The sequence below is a fragment of the Lutzomyia longipalpis genome, chromosome 3 (assembly GCF_024334085.1).
Source record: "Lutzomyia longipalpis isolate SR_M1_2022 chromosome 3, ASM2433408v1".
NCBI lineage: Eukaryota > Metazoa > Arthropoda > Insecta > Diptera > Psychodidae > Lutzomyia > Lutzomyia longipalpis.
Genome location: NC_074709.1, coordinates 22,735,045 through 22,755,194, shown reverse-complemented (window position 1 = coordinate 22,755,194; position 20,150 = coordinate 22,735,045). Strand labels below are relative to the sequence as shown.

The window sequence follows — 20,150 nt, the reverse complement described above, 5'->3', positions numbered from 1 at the left end:
TACAATGAAAGTCTGCATAACTAAAAAATGAATGAAAAAATGAATTATCGCAAATAGGAACAAACACAAGATATTTTGTAGGTAAAGGATGCTCTTCTGATACAATAATTTAATTGTGCTAGCAGAAACTGAGTTTTATATAAATTAAATTATTAAAAATTCACTCAATTTTCCAGTTTTCCCCAAAATCTATTGGATGATTAACCAAAATAAATATGTTCAAGAATTTTTGTAATTTTTGTGAAATTTATTCTCTAAATTGCTTAGAATAATTAATTCTCAACCAAAGTTCTTGAAATTTCGCGCAAGAAGTTCTTTTCTTTTAACTGAATTATTTGAACTTTAATGAAAATAAAAAAAATACTTATTAAGTCATTTTCATACATTAATAGCCAACAAAGATTTTTTTTTTGAGTGTGTACTAAATATACATAGTACAATACAATGGTCAAAAACCTAAACCATTCCCAAGATTTTTGGAATACTTTTTTTCAAAATCTGAACATTGATTAAAACTCCAAATCGAAGATCAAGGGACGTAAAGCTTTGCTTTGAGATATTGAGATAGAAGAACATCGCAATAAACCTCTTTAAATTCATATTGGTTTAAAAAAAAAATGAAAATTCCCTCGAAAAATAAAAATGATCAAATCCTCACAATATTTAGCTCTTGTAGGCCTGTCTAAATGACGTCAAATGGAGAGAAATGATACAAAATTCCATAAAATAAATAAAAAGCAACTAAAGAAATCCAACACGGAGGACTCTGCTGCAATTATATTGCGTGTAACCAGCAAAGGTTGAATTCTAAAAAGTAGAAGCTGTAAAAAAAACAAATAATAAAATTCAGTGAAAAGTTTTCAAGCGCTTTTCCATTGCGACCGCATTAAAATGCGGAAATTGCACTCGTATTGCCACATCTTGGTGACTTACTCGCAGTGCTCGCGGTACATTGCTCTCAAAACTTGATCGCACGAGATCGCAGCGTCACGCATTTCTCAAGAAAATACTCTCAGGCAGTTATGCTTGTTTATGCTGGGAAAAGAGGGGCTAAATTATATGAAATTGTTTAGTTTTGTAGTACATATAGATAATACTGTGTGTGAGGGTAGTGTGGGGAGGATATCTTTCGAGTAGACATCTTATGTTTTATTATTTCACAATATTCCTTTCAGCTCATAATTTCTCTCTTTGCCACGGGAATTTTAATTGAAGACAAAATCCTTTCAAATCTGTCTCTTACTACACTTTATAGATACATTTGGTTTCAGCCCAAAGGAGATTTATTAAGATTGGATTTTAGACAAACGATGATTAATCTGAGAATTTAGATTTTCTGAAAATTGGAATCTATCATTTAATAAAATCATTCATTGCAGTTTTCTGGAGAAAAGTGGAAATGATAAGAAATTTACATAAAACCGCACAAATTGCTGACAAAATTCCACAGTAGAACGCAATATTTGACCCAAATTCGTGTGGGATTCAACTTTATGCACCCGGAAGACACATTTTCTCGGTAAAATGTGTTGAAACTATTTTCTATTTTGGGGTCTCTCTGCCCCAAACGAGTTTTGGCTTTCTTTGCGAAATTCATCCATTTATGGCTCGTACTGCTTTTGCGCAAAACACTCACTTTTCCAACTCTATTCATTCGTAATTTTATCCGTGAGATTCAATTTCACTTTTATCCTTCCCCTTGTAGCAAATTAAAAAGAAAATCATTGGTTAACATTTATTTTATTTTTATAATTAATATTTTTATCCTTCTAGAGATACTTTTAGTTAAATAAAAGTAATTTTAATTAAAATACAGACTTGTGTTGCGGAATCTAAAAGTTTATCCCTTCTATAGAAATTTTACTTTATTTTAAATGTCTGTATGTTGCTTTGCTTGAAAGCCCTACACTTTTTATCAATTTTTTATGATATTAAACCTTATTTAAAATTTTTAAATTTATGTAGATAAAATAAATGAATGAGAGCATATCTACTGCTTTGCCACAATACTAGATTTCTTCATTTTCTTTGCTGGATTTGCTTCTCTTACTTCCATCTCTTCATCCTCTTCCTCCTGGAAAAGATGGAAATTTATAATTTAATATTAGATTTAATTAAATTTTTTTCCATTAATCTTACATCAAATCCAAAGCAATCTCCCATGTCTTTATCCACATTTTCGGTCTTGACACTTATTTTCTTGCTAGGATCATGAAGTCCTTCGAGAACTTCTCCTTCAATATCTTTCAAAGAAGTAGAAAAAAATCAGTCAGAGAAGGAAATCAATGAAGTGACAAAAGGTTAATTAAACTAACTCTCTGATAGGAGAAATTCCTCATTGAGACGTGAATTTTGTCCTTCGTCCTCCTCATCACCAAGCGGGATGACCTCCAATACAACATATTGATTGTCATCATCCCCCTCAACAATCATCGTCTCTTTATGTTCTTCCTCAACACTATCTTGAGTTTCCTCAATCATATCCTCATCTGGTGGCATATCCTCATCCTCGTACTCCTCCTCCTCCTGCTCCTCATCACTGTCCAATTGTTCTGTTTTGAATTCCCCATCGTACAGAATGCGCTTCTTCCGTCCCGCCTTAAGCGCCTGCGCATCTTCGTGAATTGAAGATTCGGGATCGTGCAGCGCAAGATGCCGAATGAGGTTACCCTTGTGCCTAAAGCTACGGCTACAGTGCGGGCAATGGTGCCCCTTTGGCTTTGGCACCGGCGGCACGTAGTCTGGATTGTGATAGAGATTTATATGACGCTTCAGAAGTTGCTTCTGCCGGAAAGACTGTTCACACTGATCACACTGGTAGGGCTTCTGATCTGTATGAATAAGCATATGAGACTCCAAATGACGCGCAGAAATTGATGCGTAAGGACAAAGATCGCACTTGTAGCATTTCTCTCCTTCGTGTGTCTTTGTGTGGATCTGCAAAAAACATTAGAAAAAAAAATTGTAAGAAAACTTCCAGGAACAAGACAATTTCTTTGCAAATAAAAAAAACTCATCTACCTTGTAAGTATATCTGTCAGGGAAAAGTCCATCGCAGCGTTTGCATTTGAGTGGCTTGTCGGATGTGTGAAGCTTCTGAATGTGAATCCTCAGGTCGGTTTTGCGGCCACACGTTGTGGGGCAGAGCTCACACTGAAAGACCGGCTTGTCTCCCACATTGTGGATGAGTTTGTGAGCTTTCAGGGAGTTACTTTGGGTGAATTTTGCATTGCACACATCGCATTCGTAGGGTTTCTCCCCCGTGTGGATGCGCAAGTGGCGCTTCAGCTTAAATGTATCCGGAGAGGCGTAGGTGCAGTGAGGACATTGATATGGGCGCTCCCCGGTGTGGCAGCGAATATGCCGCTTCAACTTGCTCAATTCGACACTCGCATAGTCACACTCTGAGCACTTGTGTGGCTTTTCGTGGGTATGCCGGTAGCGAACATGGCGAACAAGCTCTCCGGATGTCGTGAAGGAGCTCATGCAAAATTTGCAGTGATGCGGTTTGGTCCCAGTGTGGGTATTCACGTGATTGTGAAGTGACGCCACGGTTTTGAAGCCACGCTCGCACACACTACATTTGTGGGGGCGCTCATCCGAATGGGATTTCATGTGGCGCGACAAGAGGTAGCGCTTGGTGCTTGTGTAGTTGCAGTAGTTGCAGAGATGCGATACCGTCTGCATGGGCCCCTTGATAATCTTCATCACCTTCTGCTTGTCATCTTCCCCATCGGAAAGCCCAATAATCTTGTCGGGATCCTCCTCAAAGTCATAAACATTCCCATCTTCATCTTCTCCCTCAAATTCCTCCCCCTCTGGTTGTTCTTCTTCACCACCCTCGAGAGTTTCTTGGCTAGCCTGCTCCTTGCCATCCTGCCCATTCATGATCAACACATAGCTCACCTCACCGGATCCACCGTCAGACGGCATTATTGTGACATAGTCTTGATTCTCCGAAGACTTCTTCGTCTCTGTTTTCTCCTTGACATCTTCATCATCCAAGAAGTCTGGTGGTGTAGTCAAAACAGGTTCGGAATCCTTTGTTGCCTGGTAGTAGTAGTTCCCGGAGGAGTCTATGAAGTACGTCCCAGTATCTTCATCATCATCCTCCCCTCCGGATTCACCTTCTGCATCCCGGATGATTGTTATTGTTTCCGCTTCTGTATGACCAGCAGATGACGGTCCAGCTGTAGCAGTGGTATCAATCTCCTTATTGAAGGACTCCAGATACGATTGCAACTCACTGCCCTCCAACTTTATTCCTACTGTTGTATGCGACATCCTGGCCGAATGTAATTATTTCTACAAAGAAGAAAACACAATTGAAATCCTGCAATCTCATATTTTCATGATTTTTTGCACGAAAAACCAATTTTCTAAAGAATTTTCCTTAAAAATCCTCAATTTTTAAGTGAAAGAATTTTTCTCTTCCAAAAATGAATTTGTTAGCATCATTGCGGACTTTTGCAGCTCCGCCATTTTCTTCATTTTTCTCCTGATTTCTCAAGCCCCGGGGACTCCGCACACACGCGGCGGGGCGTCCAATTTTCTTGCAAAAACATTAATATTTTTGCAAATAAAGCCGAGGACAAAATAGTAAAAATACAAAATTAACAAAATTGTTACCAGGGGGCGAAGAAAATTTCTTAAAATTATCACCATTGGCGCTGACTTCCCGACAAGGTAAAGTGCTGTGTGCGATTTATTGTGATTTTTCACCGGTTTTCCGTGCAATTTCCACCAATATTTTCCCACAAAAGTGTTCACTTACCATTTAAGATAGTTTCTGTGCAATTTTCACTCCAAAATACCAAGTAGAAAATCAAATAATTCACTTTTTCACACTTTTCACAAAATTTCCACTAAAAAAGAGAAAATGCTCCAAAGAAGAAACGAAAATACTCAAGGGGTCTTTCACGTGCTTTAGATTCAGAATTAGATTGGGATTCCTTTGATTCGATGTGATTCTGTTCTGTTTTTGCCCAAAGGATTTTTCGCCCTTTTTCGCTGAATTTTCTATGGAAAATTGAGTTTTTGGATTGATGTTATTTTCGTTTTTTGTTTGGAAAAACAGCAAAAAAATACTGGAATAGCATTTGAAGGGCAAGAAGAATGAAAAATAAACTATAAAAGGGATTTTCTTCTTCCTTTTATATTGTTCAGGGCCTGACGTCATTTCGTTCGACATCCACAAAGTCATTAAAAAGGGATCACAAGGGAGAATCAAATTCTTTTTATCGGATTTTCCTTTTCCAATATTTATCCGGATTTCTAACCTAACATTTTTACTATTACATTCAATGGGAATGAATGAGACAGAAAATAAAAATTGTACTGAATTTATGTGAATATCTTAGGTTAGAAATCCGTGTAAATATTGGACAAACCAATATATCCGTTGCCATTTCTAATAGCTCCTAAAATTCAATAATAAATTCCCTCCTGATCGGCCAAGCGGTTTTGCAAAAGATTCACTTTTACACAATAAAACGTCTACTTTTGTGCTTTAGTTTTCCGTAAGAGGTCAGCTTGTTGACGTTTATCATTCTTGGAAAGGGGCGTGTGTTTACGAAAAATTGCACATTTTTCATAAAATATTAAAGTAAATTAATTTAAATTTAATTAATTAAATTTGTGATAAAATATTAATAAAATTAAGATTAAGAATAGATAGGAAATAATTTTAAATTATTCAGTGTGAGTCTCATTGATTAAAGAACATTGTTGATAAGAATTGAGAAAAAACTGTTGCTCAATATTGGTGAAAATCCTGAAAATCCAATTAATTTCTTTACAGATCTGGGAAGATCAGACTAGAGGTCAAGGAAAAAGGAGAAAAAGAGGATGCTGAAGAGAGATGCAATCGCCTAATAATAAAGGAAAAGCCGCAGAAAGTGAGTTGTCCAAAATTATTCCACAAAAATCACTTTTTCATTAAAATCTTTCTTTTAGACATCTGCGGCGAACAACAATTGAGGCAATTTGGTAAATTCCTGGATTCTCACAGTCATCTCCTGCTCTCCCTGGATGGTGATCACTCAGCCCCAGAACGAGGTGGAACATTCACAAAATGCCACACAACAATTGACTACAAATACCGTGGAAATTGCGAAAATATCTCCCTTTTCCAACTTGTGGAATCCGACAATAAAGTTCTCAATAAGAACATCATTGTCTTCGCCTTCCTGAGTGATGAGATTGAGTATCTGCGCAAGGAGGCGGAAAGACTGCAACTCAATCTCCTCTACTACGATGAGGATGTGGCAGAAGGGAAGACTGACACCGCACCGGCAAGCAATGTGATCAATGAGAAAGTTTCCACTGTGCTGGAGTACCTCTGCAACACGCGGCAATTCCTCGAACGCTGCAATGACGTCCTGGAGCTCACCGTTAAACAATTTAGTGCCTTCTTCGATGACAACAAATGCCTTGGGAATGCTGACAATTCCACATGCTTCCATGCCATTTCCGACAAAATGTGTGATTTGTTTGTGAGTATTTACATCTTCGATGAGATCTTCGGGGGACTGCGGTTGCGGCAATTTTGGAATCCGTACAAGAAACAAATGACAACTGTTTGCGTGAATGGTGATCAATTTAGGGACTACACTGATGTTGATTTGAATGGACTGAAGCAGATGATTGGGGACTTGGATGTCCTCTTTCAGGGTAGACTCGTTGAGAGTGCCCTGGAGCGGTGTGTTAGGGTAAAAGGAATGGTGCCATCGAAAGCATTGGGGCGTTTTGCCACACAAATGCAGGCCTACATTAAGAGAACACTCGGTGGTGTGATGAAATATCCGCAAGATATATCCGAGTTGGGGAACTGCCAGGAAATTCTCAGGGTGAGCGTCATGTGCATCTTCTATCATGCCTTCTTTGGTAATCTCGATCAGAAGTGCTTCAAGAATCTCCTCGAGATTAGCAATAAATTCTGCGGAATCACCCTCATTAGCAATATCGTCTGGTGTCCGGAAGTCTTCATTCGTCGCCACGCAGCCACCCTCCTCAAGGGTCATGAGCGATTTGTGAGTGATGCCAATAAGGTGCGACAAATCTTCTTGACCACAAAAACTGCCAATTTGCCAAAGGAAGTGAACTCATTCGCTTTCCGCACCCTCTCGTGGACCCTCCAAATGATGGCTGAACAAAAGATGGCAAAGAGTGAAGTTAAAATCGATCAAATACGTGTCCGGGCAAGTCTCTTCACCACCGGCGTGAAACTTGCCGGTCAAATGAGTCACTTGATAAAGTGCGTGACGAATCTTCATGTGATCGTGCAGCAACCAATGCAAAAGCACACATTGATGAATGTCTGCAAGCTCCTAGAGCTACTAATCAGCATCCCGGAGGTGTTTCAGCACTTTCGCACGTTTATCGTGGAAAGTGTCAACAGTATCATCCAGCATTTTGCCTATCAAGCCATTTACTTGGTGAATGCCGCCAAGAAGACTCTTTCGCGTGATAATTACAACGAAAGAATCCTCGACTCCCTGGCGGCACTCCAAATTGCCGAACGTTGCTTCTACGGTCCAGCAACGAGGACACGAATTAACATTGCCAGGATAGCCCTTTGTGTCTTTGAGAGTAATGCAACGAGCCTCAATGTGGAGTATGTTGAGAAATTGATGAAGATTCTCGAGAGGTTGTCCCTCATTGTGGATCTACAGGTGAGACAATGCCACAACTAGTCTTTCGCTAAAATTCTGAACTAATCATCTCATCTCTCTCATTTGGCCTTTTTAGGACACCCTCAATCGTGTTTGTGACACTTCATTCCTTTTCTGGCACCAATCACTATTCCGCAGCTACCTGAAGCAGTATTTTGACCAAGGAATAGATCATCAGCGTATCCTGGCTACTTTTGCGGGTATCAACAAATGCGCAGAGGGTATTGGTGAGTGCAAGATGGTTAAATTCACGTGTCAGGAACAATTTATTGAGGGTGTAATGAAGACAATGAGTAGGGAAGTGATAATGCGGCTGTGTGGACAAATTGAGACGAGTCTCCGGTTGGATTTCCACTCCAACTTGCAAGTGGATGCCGTGAATCCCTTCGTGAGGGGTTCAATGCTCGTCAACTCGTCTGCCTTGCTAGCTGTGGAGCCCATAAGGGTGGCAGATCGCTATGTAAGCTTGAGGAGAAGCGTTGAAGCCTACCTCAGCAATATGTTCTACAATCTAACGACAATTTCCCTCCACGACTGGCGTACGTATGGTGAGATGAGACGTCTTGCGGGGCTGAAGATGAATTTGGTAACTGTGGCTGATCACTTGCCGACGCAGATTATTGAACAGGGATGCGATGTACTGGATATAATGCGAAATATTCACGTTTTTGTCGCACAGTATGTGTACAATTTGAATAATCAAGTATTTATTGAGCGCACCAGTGCCAATAAGCACCTCAATACCATCAATATTCGTCACATTGCCAATTCCCTGAGGACCCATGGGATTGGTGTTGTGAATACAACTGTTAATTTCACGTACCAATTCCTCAAGCGGAAGATTTATGTGTTGTCACAATTTCTCTACGATGAACGCATCAAGAGTCGTCTTGTGAAGGATCAAAAGTGGTTCAGGGACAATCGTGAGCGTCTTGGGCAAATGTATGCGTACGAGAGGGCGGATGCCTTCAATAAGGGTATCCGGAAGCTTGGTATTACGGATGCAGGAGAGAGTTATTTGGATACTTTTCGCCTTCTTGTGAGTCACATTGGCAATGCAATGGGGTATGTGAGAATGATGCGATCCGGATGCATTCATACGTGCTCCATGGCGAGTGCTTTCCTACCATCTGCAGAGGAGCGTGGGAGTCTAACGCTGAGTGAGCTGGCTACGAATGAGGGACTCTCATCGGCTACGTGCACATCAGCAGCCAATCTGCAGGGAGACATTGAGCATTTGTGGCGACAGTGGTCAGAAGGAACGGAATACTTTCGCCTCCTCGTCGACACATTGGCCCCCTTTCTGCGAGACGCAAAGAATGTCCACCTGAAGACCTTCTACATCATCGTACCGCCACTCACAATTAACTTCATTGAGCACATTCTGAGCATGAAGGATCGCATGGGGAAGAAGAATCGACAGGATGCCCTCTTTACGGACGATGGATTCGTCATGGGGCTGGCCTACATCCTCAAGCTTCTCGATCAAATTGATGACTTCAATTCACTCCACTGGTTCCGTGCAGTTAAGGTCAAGTATGCAGCTGATAGGGAGAAAATTGCACAGCAGCGAAAGGAAATGGGTACAGTGGATGATGTGAAGCTACAGCAAACGCTGGCGCTCACCGAGAGGCGTATTCAGACATTCCAGCAGGAATTTGATCTGCTCTACTACAATTTGAGCAGTGCCAAGATTTTCTTCAGTAACTAAGGAGGATTAATCACACATAACGACCAAAGATGATGAGGAGGAGAAAACAGAGAGCGGAAGAACCTGTAAACAGGGCAGTCATAAAAAATATTTTTTGCATATTTTTTGTGTTTTTATTGATGAGAAAAAAAGAGAAAAATTTAAGTAAATTTCAGCAAAAACTAAGAGGTCTGCTGGATTTGAGAACTTGCACAACATTATCTCGCAGTAGGAGATTCATATTTCTCTGCTTTTCCCGTGAAACAGGCTGAGAATGCTCCCGCGCTAAATGATGGAGATCAGCATAGAATTGCATTCCGGGTACACCGGCTGTGCTAAATGCCGCCGACACTTCTGTGCAATCAACGACGATTGTTTTCAGTGGAGTCACAAGAAGGGTTGACTGAGAGGGCTGCAAAAAACAATCATTTTTATAGCTTGAAAAAATGTTTTAAAAAGAAAGAAATTTGTAGTTTTTACAGGTTTTCGATGCTCCATCACTTCACGCATTAGGAGAACAGCCGTTCGACTGCCCGAGAGGAGATTCCAGCGAGACCAAGAGAAATTGTGCGTGAGCGCCAGGGCTCCCATGCAATCGTAGAGATGTGCCTCCATGACGGTGTTCTTCTCGCAGGAACCTTCTGTGTAGCAGAAGGCATCGGGTTCGGGGAAGAGATCAATTGCCGTACTCTTCATTACGGTCTTGAGTTCACTGAGCGGTAGAATGGTGCCCAGGATGTGTGCGAGGGGAGCTGCTGAGCATCCTTGGAGTGAGTTGAGACGCACCCCATTCTCCAGGATGGTTAAATCAATGCTCACCACAGCAGCTGTGAGGGTGAATGTGACGGCATTGGGGACACGAAAGTCTGGCTTTAGCTCCCACGTCTGGTAGGGCATGTTGCTGTATCGATTGGCGGCAAATCCAAAGCATCCCAGACGTCCCGTGCGGAATTGAATGGTCAGCTTGTCTTCATTGAACTTCACATCGTGCACATCACGTGTACTCCATTTGGATGTTGACTTATCCGGTGGGTAGAGTGTTGCAAAACTCGCAGCATCTCTCCCATCATTGGCATCCGTCTCTGAATCGGATTCTTCAATTATTTCCACATCTTTGGCACATTCAGCTGAATCGTCTAGCTTGAAGGAGGCCGATAGGAACCGGGGATCACGCAAAAGTTCGCGATCATCTCGCAAAAGGCTTACATTTGATGGTTTTCTCGGCACTTCCTGTGCTTCATCGGCGGGAGAAGATAAATTCGATGCAATTTCCTCAATTTTCGCTTCAAGATGGGGTGTCTGGAGCTCAATGAGCTGATCCAAGTCCCGGATAAACTGCGACAGCATGTACTTCCCACTGGATCCCATTGAGACACTAACACGACGGAAGTTTTGAGGGACTTTCTCCTCCTCCTCGTCATCCGTTGATGGTGTTGGTGATGAAGAGGGAGATTGTGACTCCGTAGTGTCTTGCGATGATTTTCTCACGAGAATTCTCAGTGTCTTCTTGAGGCGTACCTTCGGATGAAGTGATCGTGGTGAATTGGTTGGATGAATGACTGAATTAATGGCTGTACTTGAATGCTTTCGTCGTACGTCCCCGTTCCTCTTCAAACCTCCCTCTTTGATGGTGTACTTCATCAAGCTGTTCTTCCGCTCTCCAGTGACATCTTCAATCTTCACCCCATACCCATCCGGGAGGCGGGGTACGACAAAATCCAACATTAGAGCATAGAGATCGATACGTGGTGGGATAAATAGAAGATTGAAATCCCGAATCTCAATCACACTTGGTGGGGATTTGACCTTTTGCCCCACTGTGTGGTCAGGAGCTGTTGTTTCACCCAGAAGACCCTCAATGTCTTCATTATCCTCCCTGAGGGTTTCTTCCACATCAGCCCTACATTCCCATCGACACACAATTGGTGGTTCAAACCACAAAACATTTTCAGGAAGTCTGCAGAATGAAATTAATTTGAGCTTTTCCTTTTTATCTGAGAAGAAAATCTTCTTTGATGATCTTTAGAAAACATACTTAACTGTGATGAGAGCGAGTTTATCCAAATTTTGCTCCATTAATTTGATCTCTGCTTCAATTTCTTCCGGAAGTCGCCTGACGCCTGGTTGAGGTGGTGGCGGGGGTTTGTAGGATTGATAGAAATGCTTCCTCTTTAGTTTATTTGGATGAAGTACTGGAAAGAATTCATTTTTACAATGAATTTCCCATTTCAAATCAAATTGATCGCGAATCTTACGTGTTGTGAGGAAGGATTTTGACCCAATCTTCACATCCTGCTTCGGTTGATCCAAATAATCAATGCAGTAGATCCCCCCAACAATCCTGTGGCTGCGTAAATTCACATCCGTGGCGCCTAATGCGAGTCCTTCGGGTCCTTTGCGACGCTTCTCAATGCGATTCTGTTCTGTCTCATAATCCGCATAGAGTTTATCAATGTCAATGACTGCAGGAGCTGCTGGTGGTTCCATTGTGTCGAATTGTGAAATCTCAATTTGTGCCTTCTTCTCAGCAAGTGCCTTCTCGAGCAATTCCTTGCGCTTCTGCCACTCCATCTTGGTGCTTTGACGCAAATTCTTTGGCTTCCCCGTGATGATGGGCATGAAGTAGCTGTGGCAGGAGTCTGAGAAGTGATCGTAATTTAGCCACAATCCTCGCAGGGCTGCCCGGAAGCATTTAACCGTTGGCGGGAGGATGAGGGTGGTGTCCAGGAGGGAAAATTCCACTTCTGTATGCTTCACCTCCTCACGCGCGCGCTCCTTAGCGCTAAGCTGTGGTTGTGGGATATCTCGTTGCGTCCACAGTTGGGATTTGAAGACATTCGATTCGAAAATGTGCGTTGCAATCGTTGATCCATCGAGCGTCATATCGCGATCGATGTTGCAGAGAATCTGATATGAGAATTTATCCACATATTCAGCCAATTTCTCACGCAATTCCCCCCTAAGGCGCAAGAGATCCCGGTAAATGGCTGGAGTGAGATTATCAGGTTCCAGAATTGCTTCTTGTAGTTCATCCATGATCTACATATTAAAGATAATTCAATTAACAAGAAAATTTGAAGCAAATGAAAAGCTCCAACTTACACCGAGAATCTCCTTGACACGAATTGCATACAGATCACCAATGTTGGGCTGAAGCTTTTTCACATTGCCCCGCGTAAGGTCCACAACTTCACGATCTTGCGTAAGGAGAGTTTCCTCATTTGTCATTAGGAGCCAATTTCGCTCCTTTTGCTCCAGAACTTCTTCCTTCTCCATCCACATGTGGATGTATTGACGCAAATCTCCGGGATTTTGAGCATTTGGCAATCCATTGCAGCGCATGTAGCGCTTCCATTCATTCTGTTTCTTCTGTTCTGCATAAATTTCATTCGTTTTCTGGCGGAAGTCTTTGGGATTGATTGAAGAAATTGAGATGATTTTTGATTAAAAAAAGAAAATTATTCTAAATTGAGGAAAATTCCGCGCAAATGCTAAATATTCCAAGTTTTGCTCATTTGAGACATTTTAAATCATAAGAAACTTGATTCTATTCACCCAAACATTTTTTCTTGATTTTACCTTGAAAGTATTCGAGACTTTCCTTGAGCTGAACGCGCCTTATTCGATTCTCCACAAGTTCCTGCCGTTGTCTATCCTCTGCATCTTCTTGCTCACGCTTCTGACGCTCCTGTTCTTCCTGTTGACTCCGCAGACGCTCCTTCTCTTGCTCCTGCCTCACATGTTCAGCATGTTCTGCATCGAGTTTTGCTTTCTCCTTCTTCGTCAGCTTCTTTTTTGGTCCCTACTCATCCCGAAAGGAAATTTTCTTTTTTTAATTTAATTGGAAAATTATTTAAAGGATAATGCAATAAATACTTACCATAGCACTCGGTTAATTTATTCAGCTTCTTTAGTTTTTTGTTTGATCAATAAAACAAGGGATTGTTCTACAAGTTAAGGAAACTTTACAAGAACAGAATGATAAAAAACTTTTACCAAAAAATTATAAAGGAAGGAATTAAAGGAAAATTTTAAATTATTTCTTTCAATCTTACCTTAACGATCGCTCATAAAAATCCTCAAGTTTCCATAATAATTGAACCATTAATTGGAGAGAGTTTGTTCAATCAACAATCTCTCCTATCTCCCCAATTAACCTTTAAACTGCCCACTAATACCGGGGAAAACGTCTCTTCTCATAATTTTCCATTTTTTTCCTTTTATTTACAAGATAATTTCATTCTTCTATACAATAGGCACAAAAATCTTTACTCAATATGTTTTTTTCTTTAATAAATATCATAACTTTGCATTACCTAAAACGTGAATTTTTTCTCGAAGATTAAGACAGTTTTCTTTAAAACACAACGAAAAAAAATAAACAGAAATTGATTACCCGCCACTGTCCGACAAAATGTGCAGAAATGTGAATAAAAAGGTAAGAAATTTGAAAGAGAATCCTAAGAAAAAGTTCTTAATGGAGATCTTTGGGAACTCATTGAAGCCCTCTAGCTAAGATTGTCCTCAAGATTACTGTGAGAATCTAAAATAAAAGGATGTTTTCCGGAAATTAAAAAAGGAATAGAAGACCAATAAATTGCGTTAAAAAAAAGGACTGAAAAAAAATCACAAAATAGAAAATATTTTCTTTTATGTTTTTTTTTAAAGAGTCATAATTATTATATATATTTCTGTTTTCTCTTATTTCTCTTTTTTTCTCTCTCTCTTCTCCCTTCTTTCTGCGAAATAAATATCAAGGATATTTAGGAAGCATTCGGATAATCACGATCGCCAACATTAATGCGATCCTGGGCTGCTGTTACAGAAAAGCCCAAAATGCGGGAATCCAATTTCATCATCTTATTCTTCTTAATCTTCTTGCCTTTGCCCTGTAATGGGAAGAAACCAAAAGAAATCTTTTTAGTTTTTTTTTTTCAATGTACAACAGAGAAATCCTTTTACCTTAACTTCCTGGCAGTCTGTTGATGGCGTTATCGCCGGTGCCGGAGAACACATGTCGTCCACATGTGCATTCTGAGCACGAATTTGATTCTTATATTTGCTTCGCCGTTCGAGGAATTGCTTTGCAAATTCAGTACACTCTTTTGTCTCTCCTGAAATTTAGAGAAAATTTCTTCTTTTCAACAACTTTCTCTCTGAAAATAATTTACAAAAAATGACGAATTTGTGCAATTGAGAGCAAGTCTGTGAAGCATTCAACATAATTATCGTTTCAAATTCTTAACAAAGTTGCTAATTTGCACTCTTCTTCACTTTTCAATGGCTTCTCGTACATAGCACGTGCAATCCTATTGAATTTCCTTGCCAAGAAACTCAATAATAAAGAGCTTTGACGACATTCTTGTCTACCTTGCCAATAAAATAAATGAAAAGAAACTCGAGGGGACTCACCTAAATACATTCGAATGTAGTCCTTGACTTCATACGGCGACTCAATGTCTTGTAGGAAAGACACGAAAGTGGGAACTAAAAGATTTAAAAAGAAAAATGTTTCAAATGAGAGATTTGCAACAGATTTTAAGGGAGAAAGATTCTCTTTGAGTACTCACTATCAACGGTGCTATTCATCGCGGTGAGTGCCTTCATGCACCACGCTGTAAACTCCGTGCCACCATCATCCTTTCGCGTTGCCTTCCCGGATGCCCCAGCATTCTTCGTGGGTCCACTCGGTTGTTGACTCTTGGCATTCGACGATGACGGCTTCACGGGTTTAGCGTTCTGCTTGGGTGCCTGACTTGTGGCCGGTGTGGTTGTCTTGGCAGTCTGGATGTTAGTCATTGTTTGACTCTTTGCGAGGGCTTTCTGGGCCGCGGGAGCGCCCCCAGCTGCCGCGGCCGTGGCAAAGGATGTACTCGGCTTCGTGGGTTCCTCCCAGAATCCACTGTTGCTCGTACCACCCCACAATTTACCCGAATTCCACGTCAAACTCTGAGCTGTATTATTCCAAATGGAACCCAATGCCAAGGAGCTGGCCTCTTCGCGCTTACCCGAACCCTTAGGTGCCATTGAATTGGATTGAGCCGCTGCTGCGGCAGCCAATTCACGCTCTCGCTCTGCCTTTGCTTGTTCTTCCGCTTGAATTTCAGCGAGAGACTTCACAACCGGCACCCCGAGCGATTGAGCATTCCATTTGGGCAGAACACTCTCCTTGGCCGTCTGCATGTCCACAAGACGCTGCTGCTGTTGCTGCTGCTCCCGCAGAAGTTGCTCATACCGTGACTGCTCTGCCCTATGCTCCATTTCAGCCTTCTGAATCTCAGCCAAACTCATTCCGGGCGCCGCAACATCACTATTCAGCCATGGCGCCACCGAGGACTTACTTGTCTTATTCTTCCCCACCGTCTGACCCTGCAGATTCTTCGATTGCCCAGCACCACGCTTCACAACCTCCTGTTGCACCTCCTTCTTCTCCTCCTGCACACTGGGCTTTCGCTTCTCCTCCTCATGCTGCCTCTTCTGGTTCCTTCGCTTGTCCTCCTCGCGCTTCTTTTCCTCATCTTTGGGCTTACTTGCTTGTGGCTGATTCTTCGGCTCCGGCGCCTTCTTTCCCCCACGCACGGGCTTCTCCTCCTGGGGCAGCTGCTGCTGTTGACTCTTCACAGCCTTCTCCTCCACCTTCAAAACATATGTTACTGTCAGTGAAAGTTCACATCATTGGGTGTTCCCATTGAAGCGTACTACGTACCTTCTTCGCTGTATTCGGTGGGATTTTCTCCTCCTTCTTCCCACTCTTCTCCACCTTCGGCACATCCTGAATTTTCATCTCCTGAAATTTGTGGGGCTCCGCTGGTGGTTGATGGACCTCGTAGAAATTCTCCCTCTTCTCCTCATTCATCTTTGCACGCGCCAGTTGTTGCTGCTGCTGCTGCTGTTGCTGTTGCTCCTCCAGGATCTGCTTCTCGGTCTTCATCTCAATATTCGACGGCATCTGCGGTGGTTGACCGGGTTGCATTGGTGGTGTTGCCCCAAGATCCCACATTCCCCGTGGCTGAGCCTCTACCTGACCACCATTACCGCCACCACCACCACCACCCATCCACGGTGGTTGTTTCTGGGCAGCCAGGAAATCTTCCTGTGGTGGTGGCATTGAGCCCCATTGGGACGTATTGTTTGTCTCCTGTCCCTGAGGCATCCCCTTTTGCATGCTTAGCTGCAAAATGAGTGACTTTATGCGGTCATTTTGGCTCTGTTGGTCATTCTTCTGCTGCACCGCCTGCATTTGCGGTACAATCGGCATCCGATGGCCCATTGTAGGTGCACCCATTTGCGGTGGTGGCGGCTGCTGTTGCTGCTGCACCAAATTACCTATATTCATATTTGCCGTTACCTGTGGTGGGAAACTCGGTCCAGGAACATGGGGACCACCCCCAAAGGGTCCCATTGGGTGCAATGGTGCCCCTCCCGGTTGCGCTGGATGGGCGGAATTGATCATTTTTGACGTTTGATGGTGCATTTGCAGCATCTTTGCTTGGGCACTGGCACCAAATGGCCCACCCGGACCACCCATTAACTCCTGCAGCCCCATCGGGTGACTATGGGGCACAGAATCCATCGGCATAGCCGCAAGGAGGGCGTAAATATTATCCGGGACACCCATTAGTGCCACCTGCTTATTTATCATCTCACGCTGCTGATCCGCCGTCAGCATGTGCCAAAAGTCCGATGTGCAGAGCTTCTGGTACACGAGTGCCTGTTGCCGCACCAAGTAATGCTGTCGCAACATTTGGAAGTTCATGGAGACGGACGGATCGTCAATGAGATTGACCGGAGCCACGGGGGCTTCATTCATTTGCTGCGGAAGGATGCGATAGGGTGCAAAGAAGGGCATCTCACCACCGCACAGCTCAATAAGTTCACCCAATTTTGAGAATCTCTGATCACCCATACGGCGTACACAGAGATTATCATCAAAGTACCCTGCCTGATACCATTCAGCCATTTCAATGGCCGTAAATGGTCCTTGTACCATATCCTGATGAAGAAGAAAGAAATATTTTTGAAAGAATTTAAAAGGAAAAACAAAAAGGAACTCACCTGAGGATCCCGGTAGAACCAGATGAGGTTACTTTCAGTCTCCTGATTCATCGGCATTGGCGGTGGTGCATGTGGGGCTTGTGGTTGGGGTTCTTTCACCATTGGTGAATGCATTTTATTCCTTACGGAGGCAACGAGAGACGCCCCCGCACCCGGAACACCCATTGATGCCACCAATTCATCCTCCATTATCAACTTCTCCACCATATCGTCCGCAACTTCTTGCATTCTATCCACGCTGGCAATCTCGACAATTTCCTTCTTCATCTGCTGATTCTGCGGCATGTCCCCACTTGGGGCACGCGCCTCAGTTGTTGTGACAATCGACGAAGCAATTATCGTGGTTGACGTCGTGACAATCACCGTGGCCACTTTCTCCTGACTCACCGTGGCATTTGGACTTTTACGGGGATTCTCACATCTAATTCCATCTTCAATTGCCCTCTTTTCCACTGAATTAACCTTCTTCTCCTCCACCGGGGGGATATTGGGGGGTGCTTTGAGTTCTTTCTCCTCACTCTCATCCTTCACGGGTAGTGAATTTACATTTTCATCATTTCCACTCTTTTCCGAATCAGCTTCATTGTTGTCAGACCCAGAAAAGGAGGAACTAGCACGGCTGATGACACGTCTCCCCTTACCCGGAGGCCCATCTTTGTCATTCTCACCCCCAGCACCCTTCCCGCCGCCCAATTCATCATCCGACCCGTGAAAAGCACCCGTGGCATCGAAGCTCCCACCACTTTCGAGGGGATTCTCCATTGCCCACTCCGGCAGATTATCCTCCTGATCCCAGAACTTGCGTCCCGTGGTGGGGATCATTCGTGTACCTCCGGCAAATCCCCGATCGCTATTGTAGCCACGTAGAGATGAGGAAATCTCACCGGGTTCCTCTTCGCGCCAGCTCGTGGAACGAGTCCACTTCTCGCGCGAACCAGGAATTGAGGTACTTCGCCATCCTTCAGATGTTTCATCCTCCAGACGGCTACGTCGCCAATTCTCCTGACTCCCCCCACGGCCGTGTGAGTTGTAATCCTTTCGAGGGCTCGTCGACGACAATCCATTCCAATCACTCGACTCCGTTCCATTTCGTTCTGGCCATCGTTCTCCCTTTAAATGATTAACGAGTAAAAAACAACGTGATTGAATCCCTACATTCACAAGGACAGCCCACGAATGGGTGTAAAGAAGACTTACGCGACCGATGATTCTCCCTTCTTCATCATACAGTGACGTAGAACGCTGATATCCGCCCAGAGAGTGATATGAACTGCGTCCTCGTCCACGACCTCGATCTATGAGGCCCCCACGTGCCCCTCGACTGGACAATCCTAAGCCTGGTGAACTGCGCACCTGCCACACGCGCTGAAAAATATTTAAATTGCATTTTTAATAATTTATTTAATCTTTTTGAGTTTTCTAATATTTTTTTTACTTCGGAAAAAAAATCATTTTATTTGTAAGATTTACAGGAAAATATAGAATCTATTCTACAAGGATCTAACTCTCTGTGATATTTCTAAATTTAAAGAACTCACCAGATCATCTTCAGTACTGGGCGTTAGTGCGAGTGGACACTGTATTTTTTCCACAAAGAGATTTTTGAATTTTGGCAAAATTTCCGGGACTTTGATGTTTTTGTCAAAGAGTGACAACATTTCCTCTCTGCCGTACCTGTAGAGGCACCATCGCCCCCAAAAGGAAAAGAAAAGCTCAAAATAAACAAATTTTCCCACAAAAACCAAAGGAGGAAATTCTTTTTACCGAAATTCTGCCAATTGATGTCGTTGCGATGTTGTTCCTGTCCCCGTGCCCGTGTCATTGGACATATTGCGAAGCCATTCGGGGCCAAATTTCATTGAATCAGTCATACTGTCTGGCTGCTGATCCTTCTCCTTCTTCCAAAATACTTCCTATAGATGTTCAACACTTTTTTTTCGTGTCCTTTTGAAAGGCGCGATTCCAAATCCACTCCCACACTTTCTTCAGGAGTAGACTCGATAAATCTTCTTTACAAAGAGAGAGAGAAGCTGCGCTGTGAGATCCTGAATGGCTCTAGAAGTTCCACAAATTCAGACACGTTGTTCTTCTATCTGACAGAGATAATTGATTGTAAGACGCTGGTATTTTTGCACGAATGCTGCTGTAATATAGAAATTTGCTGAAAATGTAAAAGTCGAAAAAAAAGTCAGCCTGATGGATAATTTGTGAAAAAGATGTTGGGATGTAAATTGAGTTGAAGACGGGCAAAAATGTGTCTCTATTCTACGTCAGAAGGCTCGTCCAAAGTCCCCCCATGCTGCCGGGAGGCATATTTTCTAGCCATCGCGACACCATGGGATAGGTGCAAAAGAAGGTGCACAAGTTACGCACGGGTCGGGAAGAGGAGGTATATAGCAAGTTTTTCATGCCAATTTTCCCACTGAGATACCACGAGATGCAAGAATATTCTATAGGTACGAGCTAGAGGAAGGTCAAGAGTACAGGATGGGTGTATAATTGGGGCACAAGGGGTGCTATTGAACGATAAAAATACCTGATAAAAATTCACACAAAACAGTCCCAAAGAGCAAGAGAATTTTTTTACCACACTTTTTCACCACTTTCTAAGATGGCGGCTTCCGTGGAGGATTTTCTTCTTTCCCCATTTCCATGGTTCGCTGAAACGTGCATTTCATGGATGTTTCGCGAATGAAATAACGGTGCTGAAAAAAGTTAGCGGCTGCTGTTTT

At 42.8% G+C, this 20,150-nt stretch overlaps 4 protein-coding genes across 5 annotated transcripts; 1 reads left to right on the top strand and 3 right to left on the bottom strand.

Moving 5' to 3' along the window:
* Nucleotides 1-1,721: 1,721 nt before the first annotated feature.
* On the bottom strand, nt 1,722-4,907 carry LOC129792778 (transcriptional repressor CTCF-like). The gene is made up of 5 exons (XM_055832135.1): nt 4,775-4,907; nt 3,022-4,305; nt 2,316-2,937; nt 2,140-2,243; nt 1,722-2,074 (listed from the first exon to the last, which is right to left on the bottom strand). Exons 2-5 carry the CDS (start codon nt 4,282-4,284, stop codon nt 1,991-1,993), a joined length of 2,073 nt encoding a protein of 690 aa, XP_055688110.1. The 5' UTR covers nt 4,285-4,305; nt 4,775-4,907; the 3' UTR covers nt 1,722-1,990.
* LOC129792776 (WASH complex subunit 4) lies at nt 4,658-9,485 on the top strand. 2 transcript variants are annotated; one of them, XM_055832134.1, is made up of 4 exons: nt 4,658-4,686; nt 5,801-5,897; nt 5,956-7,673; nt 7,750-9,485. In XM_055832134.1, exons 2-4 carry the CDS (start codon nt 5,861-5,863, stop codon nt 9,382-9,384), a joined length of 3,390 nt encoding a protein of 1,129 aa, XP_055688109.1. In that variant the 5' UTR covers nt 4,658-4,686; nt 5,801-5,860; the 3' UTR covers nt 9,385-9,485. The 2 variants fall into 2 exon arrangements, with proteins under 2 accessions (XP_055688109.1, XP_055688108.1); XM_055832133.1 differs by lacking the exon at nt 4,658-4,686 and adding an exon at nt 5,545-5,700.
* On the bottom strand, nt 9,472-13,563 carry LOC129792315 (dynein axonemal intermediate chain 7). The gene is made up of 7 exons (XM_055831225.1): nt 13,552-13,563; nt 12,943-13,165; nt 12,466-12,770; nt 11,619-12,402; nt 11,399-11,555; nt 9,844-11,320; nt 9,472-9,775 (listed from the first exon to the last, which is right to left on the bottom strand). The coding sequence occupies exons 1-7, from the start codon at nt 13,561-13,563 to the stop codon at nt 9,536-9,538; spliced, it is 3,198 nt and encodes a 1,065-aa protein (XP_055687200.1). The 3' UTR covers nt 9,472-9,535.
* Nucleotides 13,564-14,006: 443 nt separating this feature from the next.
* On the bottom strand, nt 14,007-20,079 carry LOC129792775 (GIGYF family protein Gyf). The gene is made up of 10 exons (XM_055832132.1): nt 19,955-20,079; nt 19,183-19,579; nt 18,957-19,092; nt 18,616-18,783; nt 17,419-18,528; nt 16,070-17,356; nt 14,934-15,999; nt 14,776-14,850; nt 14,326-14,477; nt 14,007-14,252 (listed from the first exon to the last, which is right to left on the bottom strand). Exons 2-10 carry the CDS (start codon nt 19,287-19,289, stop codon nt 14,127-14,129), a joined length of 4,227 nt encoding a protein of 1,408 aa, XP_055688107.1. The 5' UTR covers nt 19,290-19,579; nt 19,955-20,079; the 3' UTR covers nt 14,007-14,126.
* Nucleotides 20,080-20,150: the final 71 nt, after the last annotated feature.

What these genes read in the sequence shown, in the direction of transcription:
- LOC129792778 (XM_055832135.1), bottom strand. Translation starts at nt 4,284, where the DNA reads ATGTCGCATACAACAGTAGGAATAAAGTTGGAGGGCAGTGAGTTGCAA. An exon ending in CTGACAGATATACTTACAAG is followed by an intron (nt 2,938 to 3,021) that starts GTAGATGAGTTT and finishes TGTTTTTTGCAG; the next exon opens with ATCCACACAAAGACACACGA. An exon ending in GAGATTGCTTTGGATTTGAT is followed by an intron (nt 2,075 to 2,139) that starts GTAAGATTAATG and finishes CATCTTTTCCAG; the next exon opens with GAGGAAGAGGATGAAGAGAT.
- LOC129792776 (XM_055832134.1), top strand. Translation starts at nt 5,861, where the DNA reads ATGCAATCGCCTAATAATAAAGGAAAAGCCGCAGAAA. An exon ending in TAAAGGAAAAGCCGCAGAAA is followed by an intron (nt 5,898 to 5,955) that starts GTGAGTTGTCCA and finishes TCTTTCTTTTAG; the next exon opens with ACATCTGCGGCGAACAACAA. An exon ending in CCCTCATTGTGGATCTACAG is followed by an intron (nt 7,674 to 7,749) that starts GTGAGACAATGC and finishes TGGCCTTTTTAG; the next exon opens with GACACCCTCAATCGTGTTTG.
- LOC129792315 (XM_055831225.1), bottom strand. An exon ending in AAGTCTCGAATACTTTCAAG is followed by an intron (nt 12,771 to 12,942) that starts GTAAAATCAAGA and finishes TCAATCCCAAAG; the next exon opens with ACTTCCGCCAGAAAACGAAT. An exon ending in CTCGCTCTCATCACAGTTAA is followed by an intron (nt 11,321 to 11,398) that starts GTATGTTTTCTA and finishes TTCATTCTGCAG; the next exon opens with ACTTCCTGAAAATGTTTTGT.
- LOC129792775 (XM_055832132.1), bottom strand. Translation starts at nt 19,289, where the DNA reads ATGACTGATTCAATGAAATTTGGCCCCGAATGGCTTCGCAATATGTCC. An exon ending in AAGGGAGAATCATCGGTCGC is followed by an intron (nt 18,529 to 18,615) that starts GTAAGTCTTCTT and finishes AATCATTTAAAG; the next exon opens with GGAGAACGATGGCCAGAACG. An exon ending in CAGACTGCCAGGAAGTTAAG is followed by an intron (nt 14,253 to 14,325) that starts GTAAAAGGATTT and finishes TTCCCATTACAG; the next exon opens with GGCAAAGGCAAGAAGATTAA.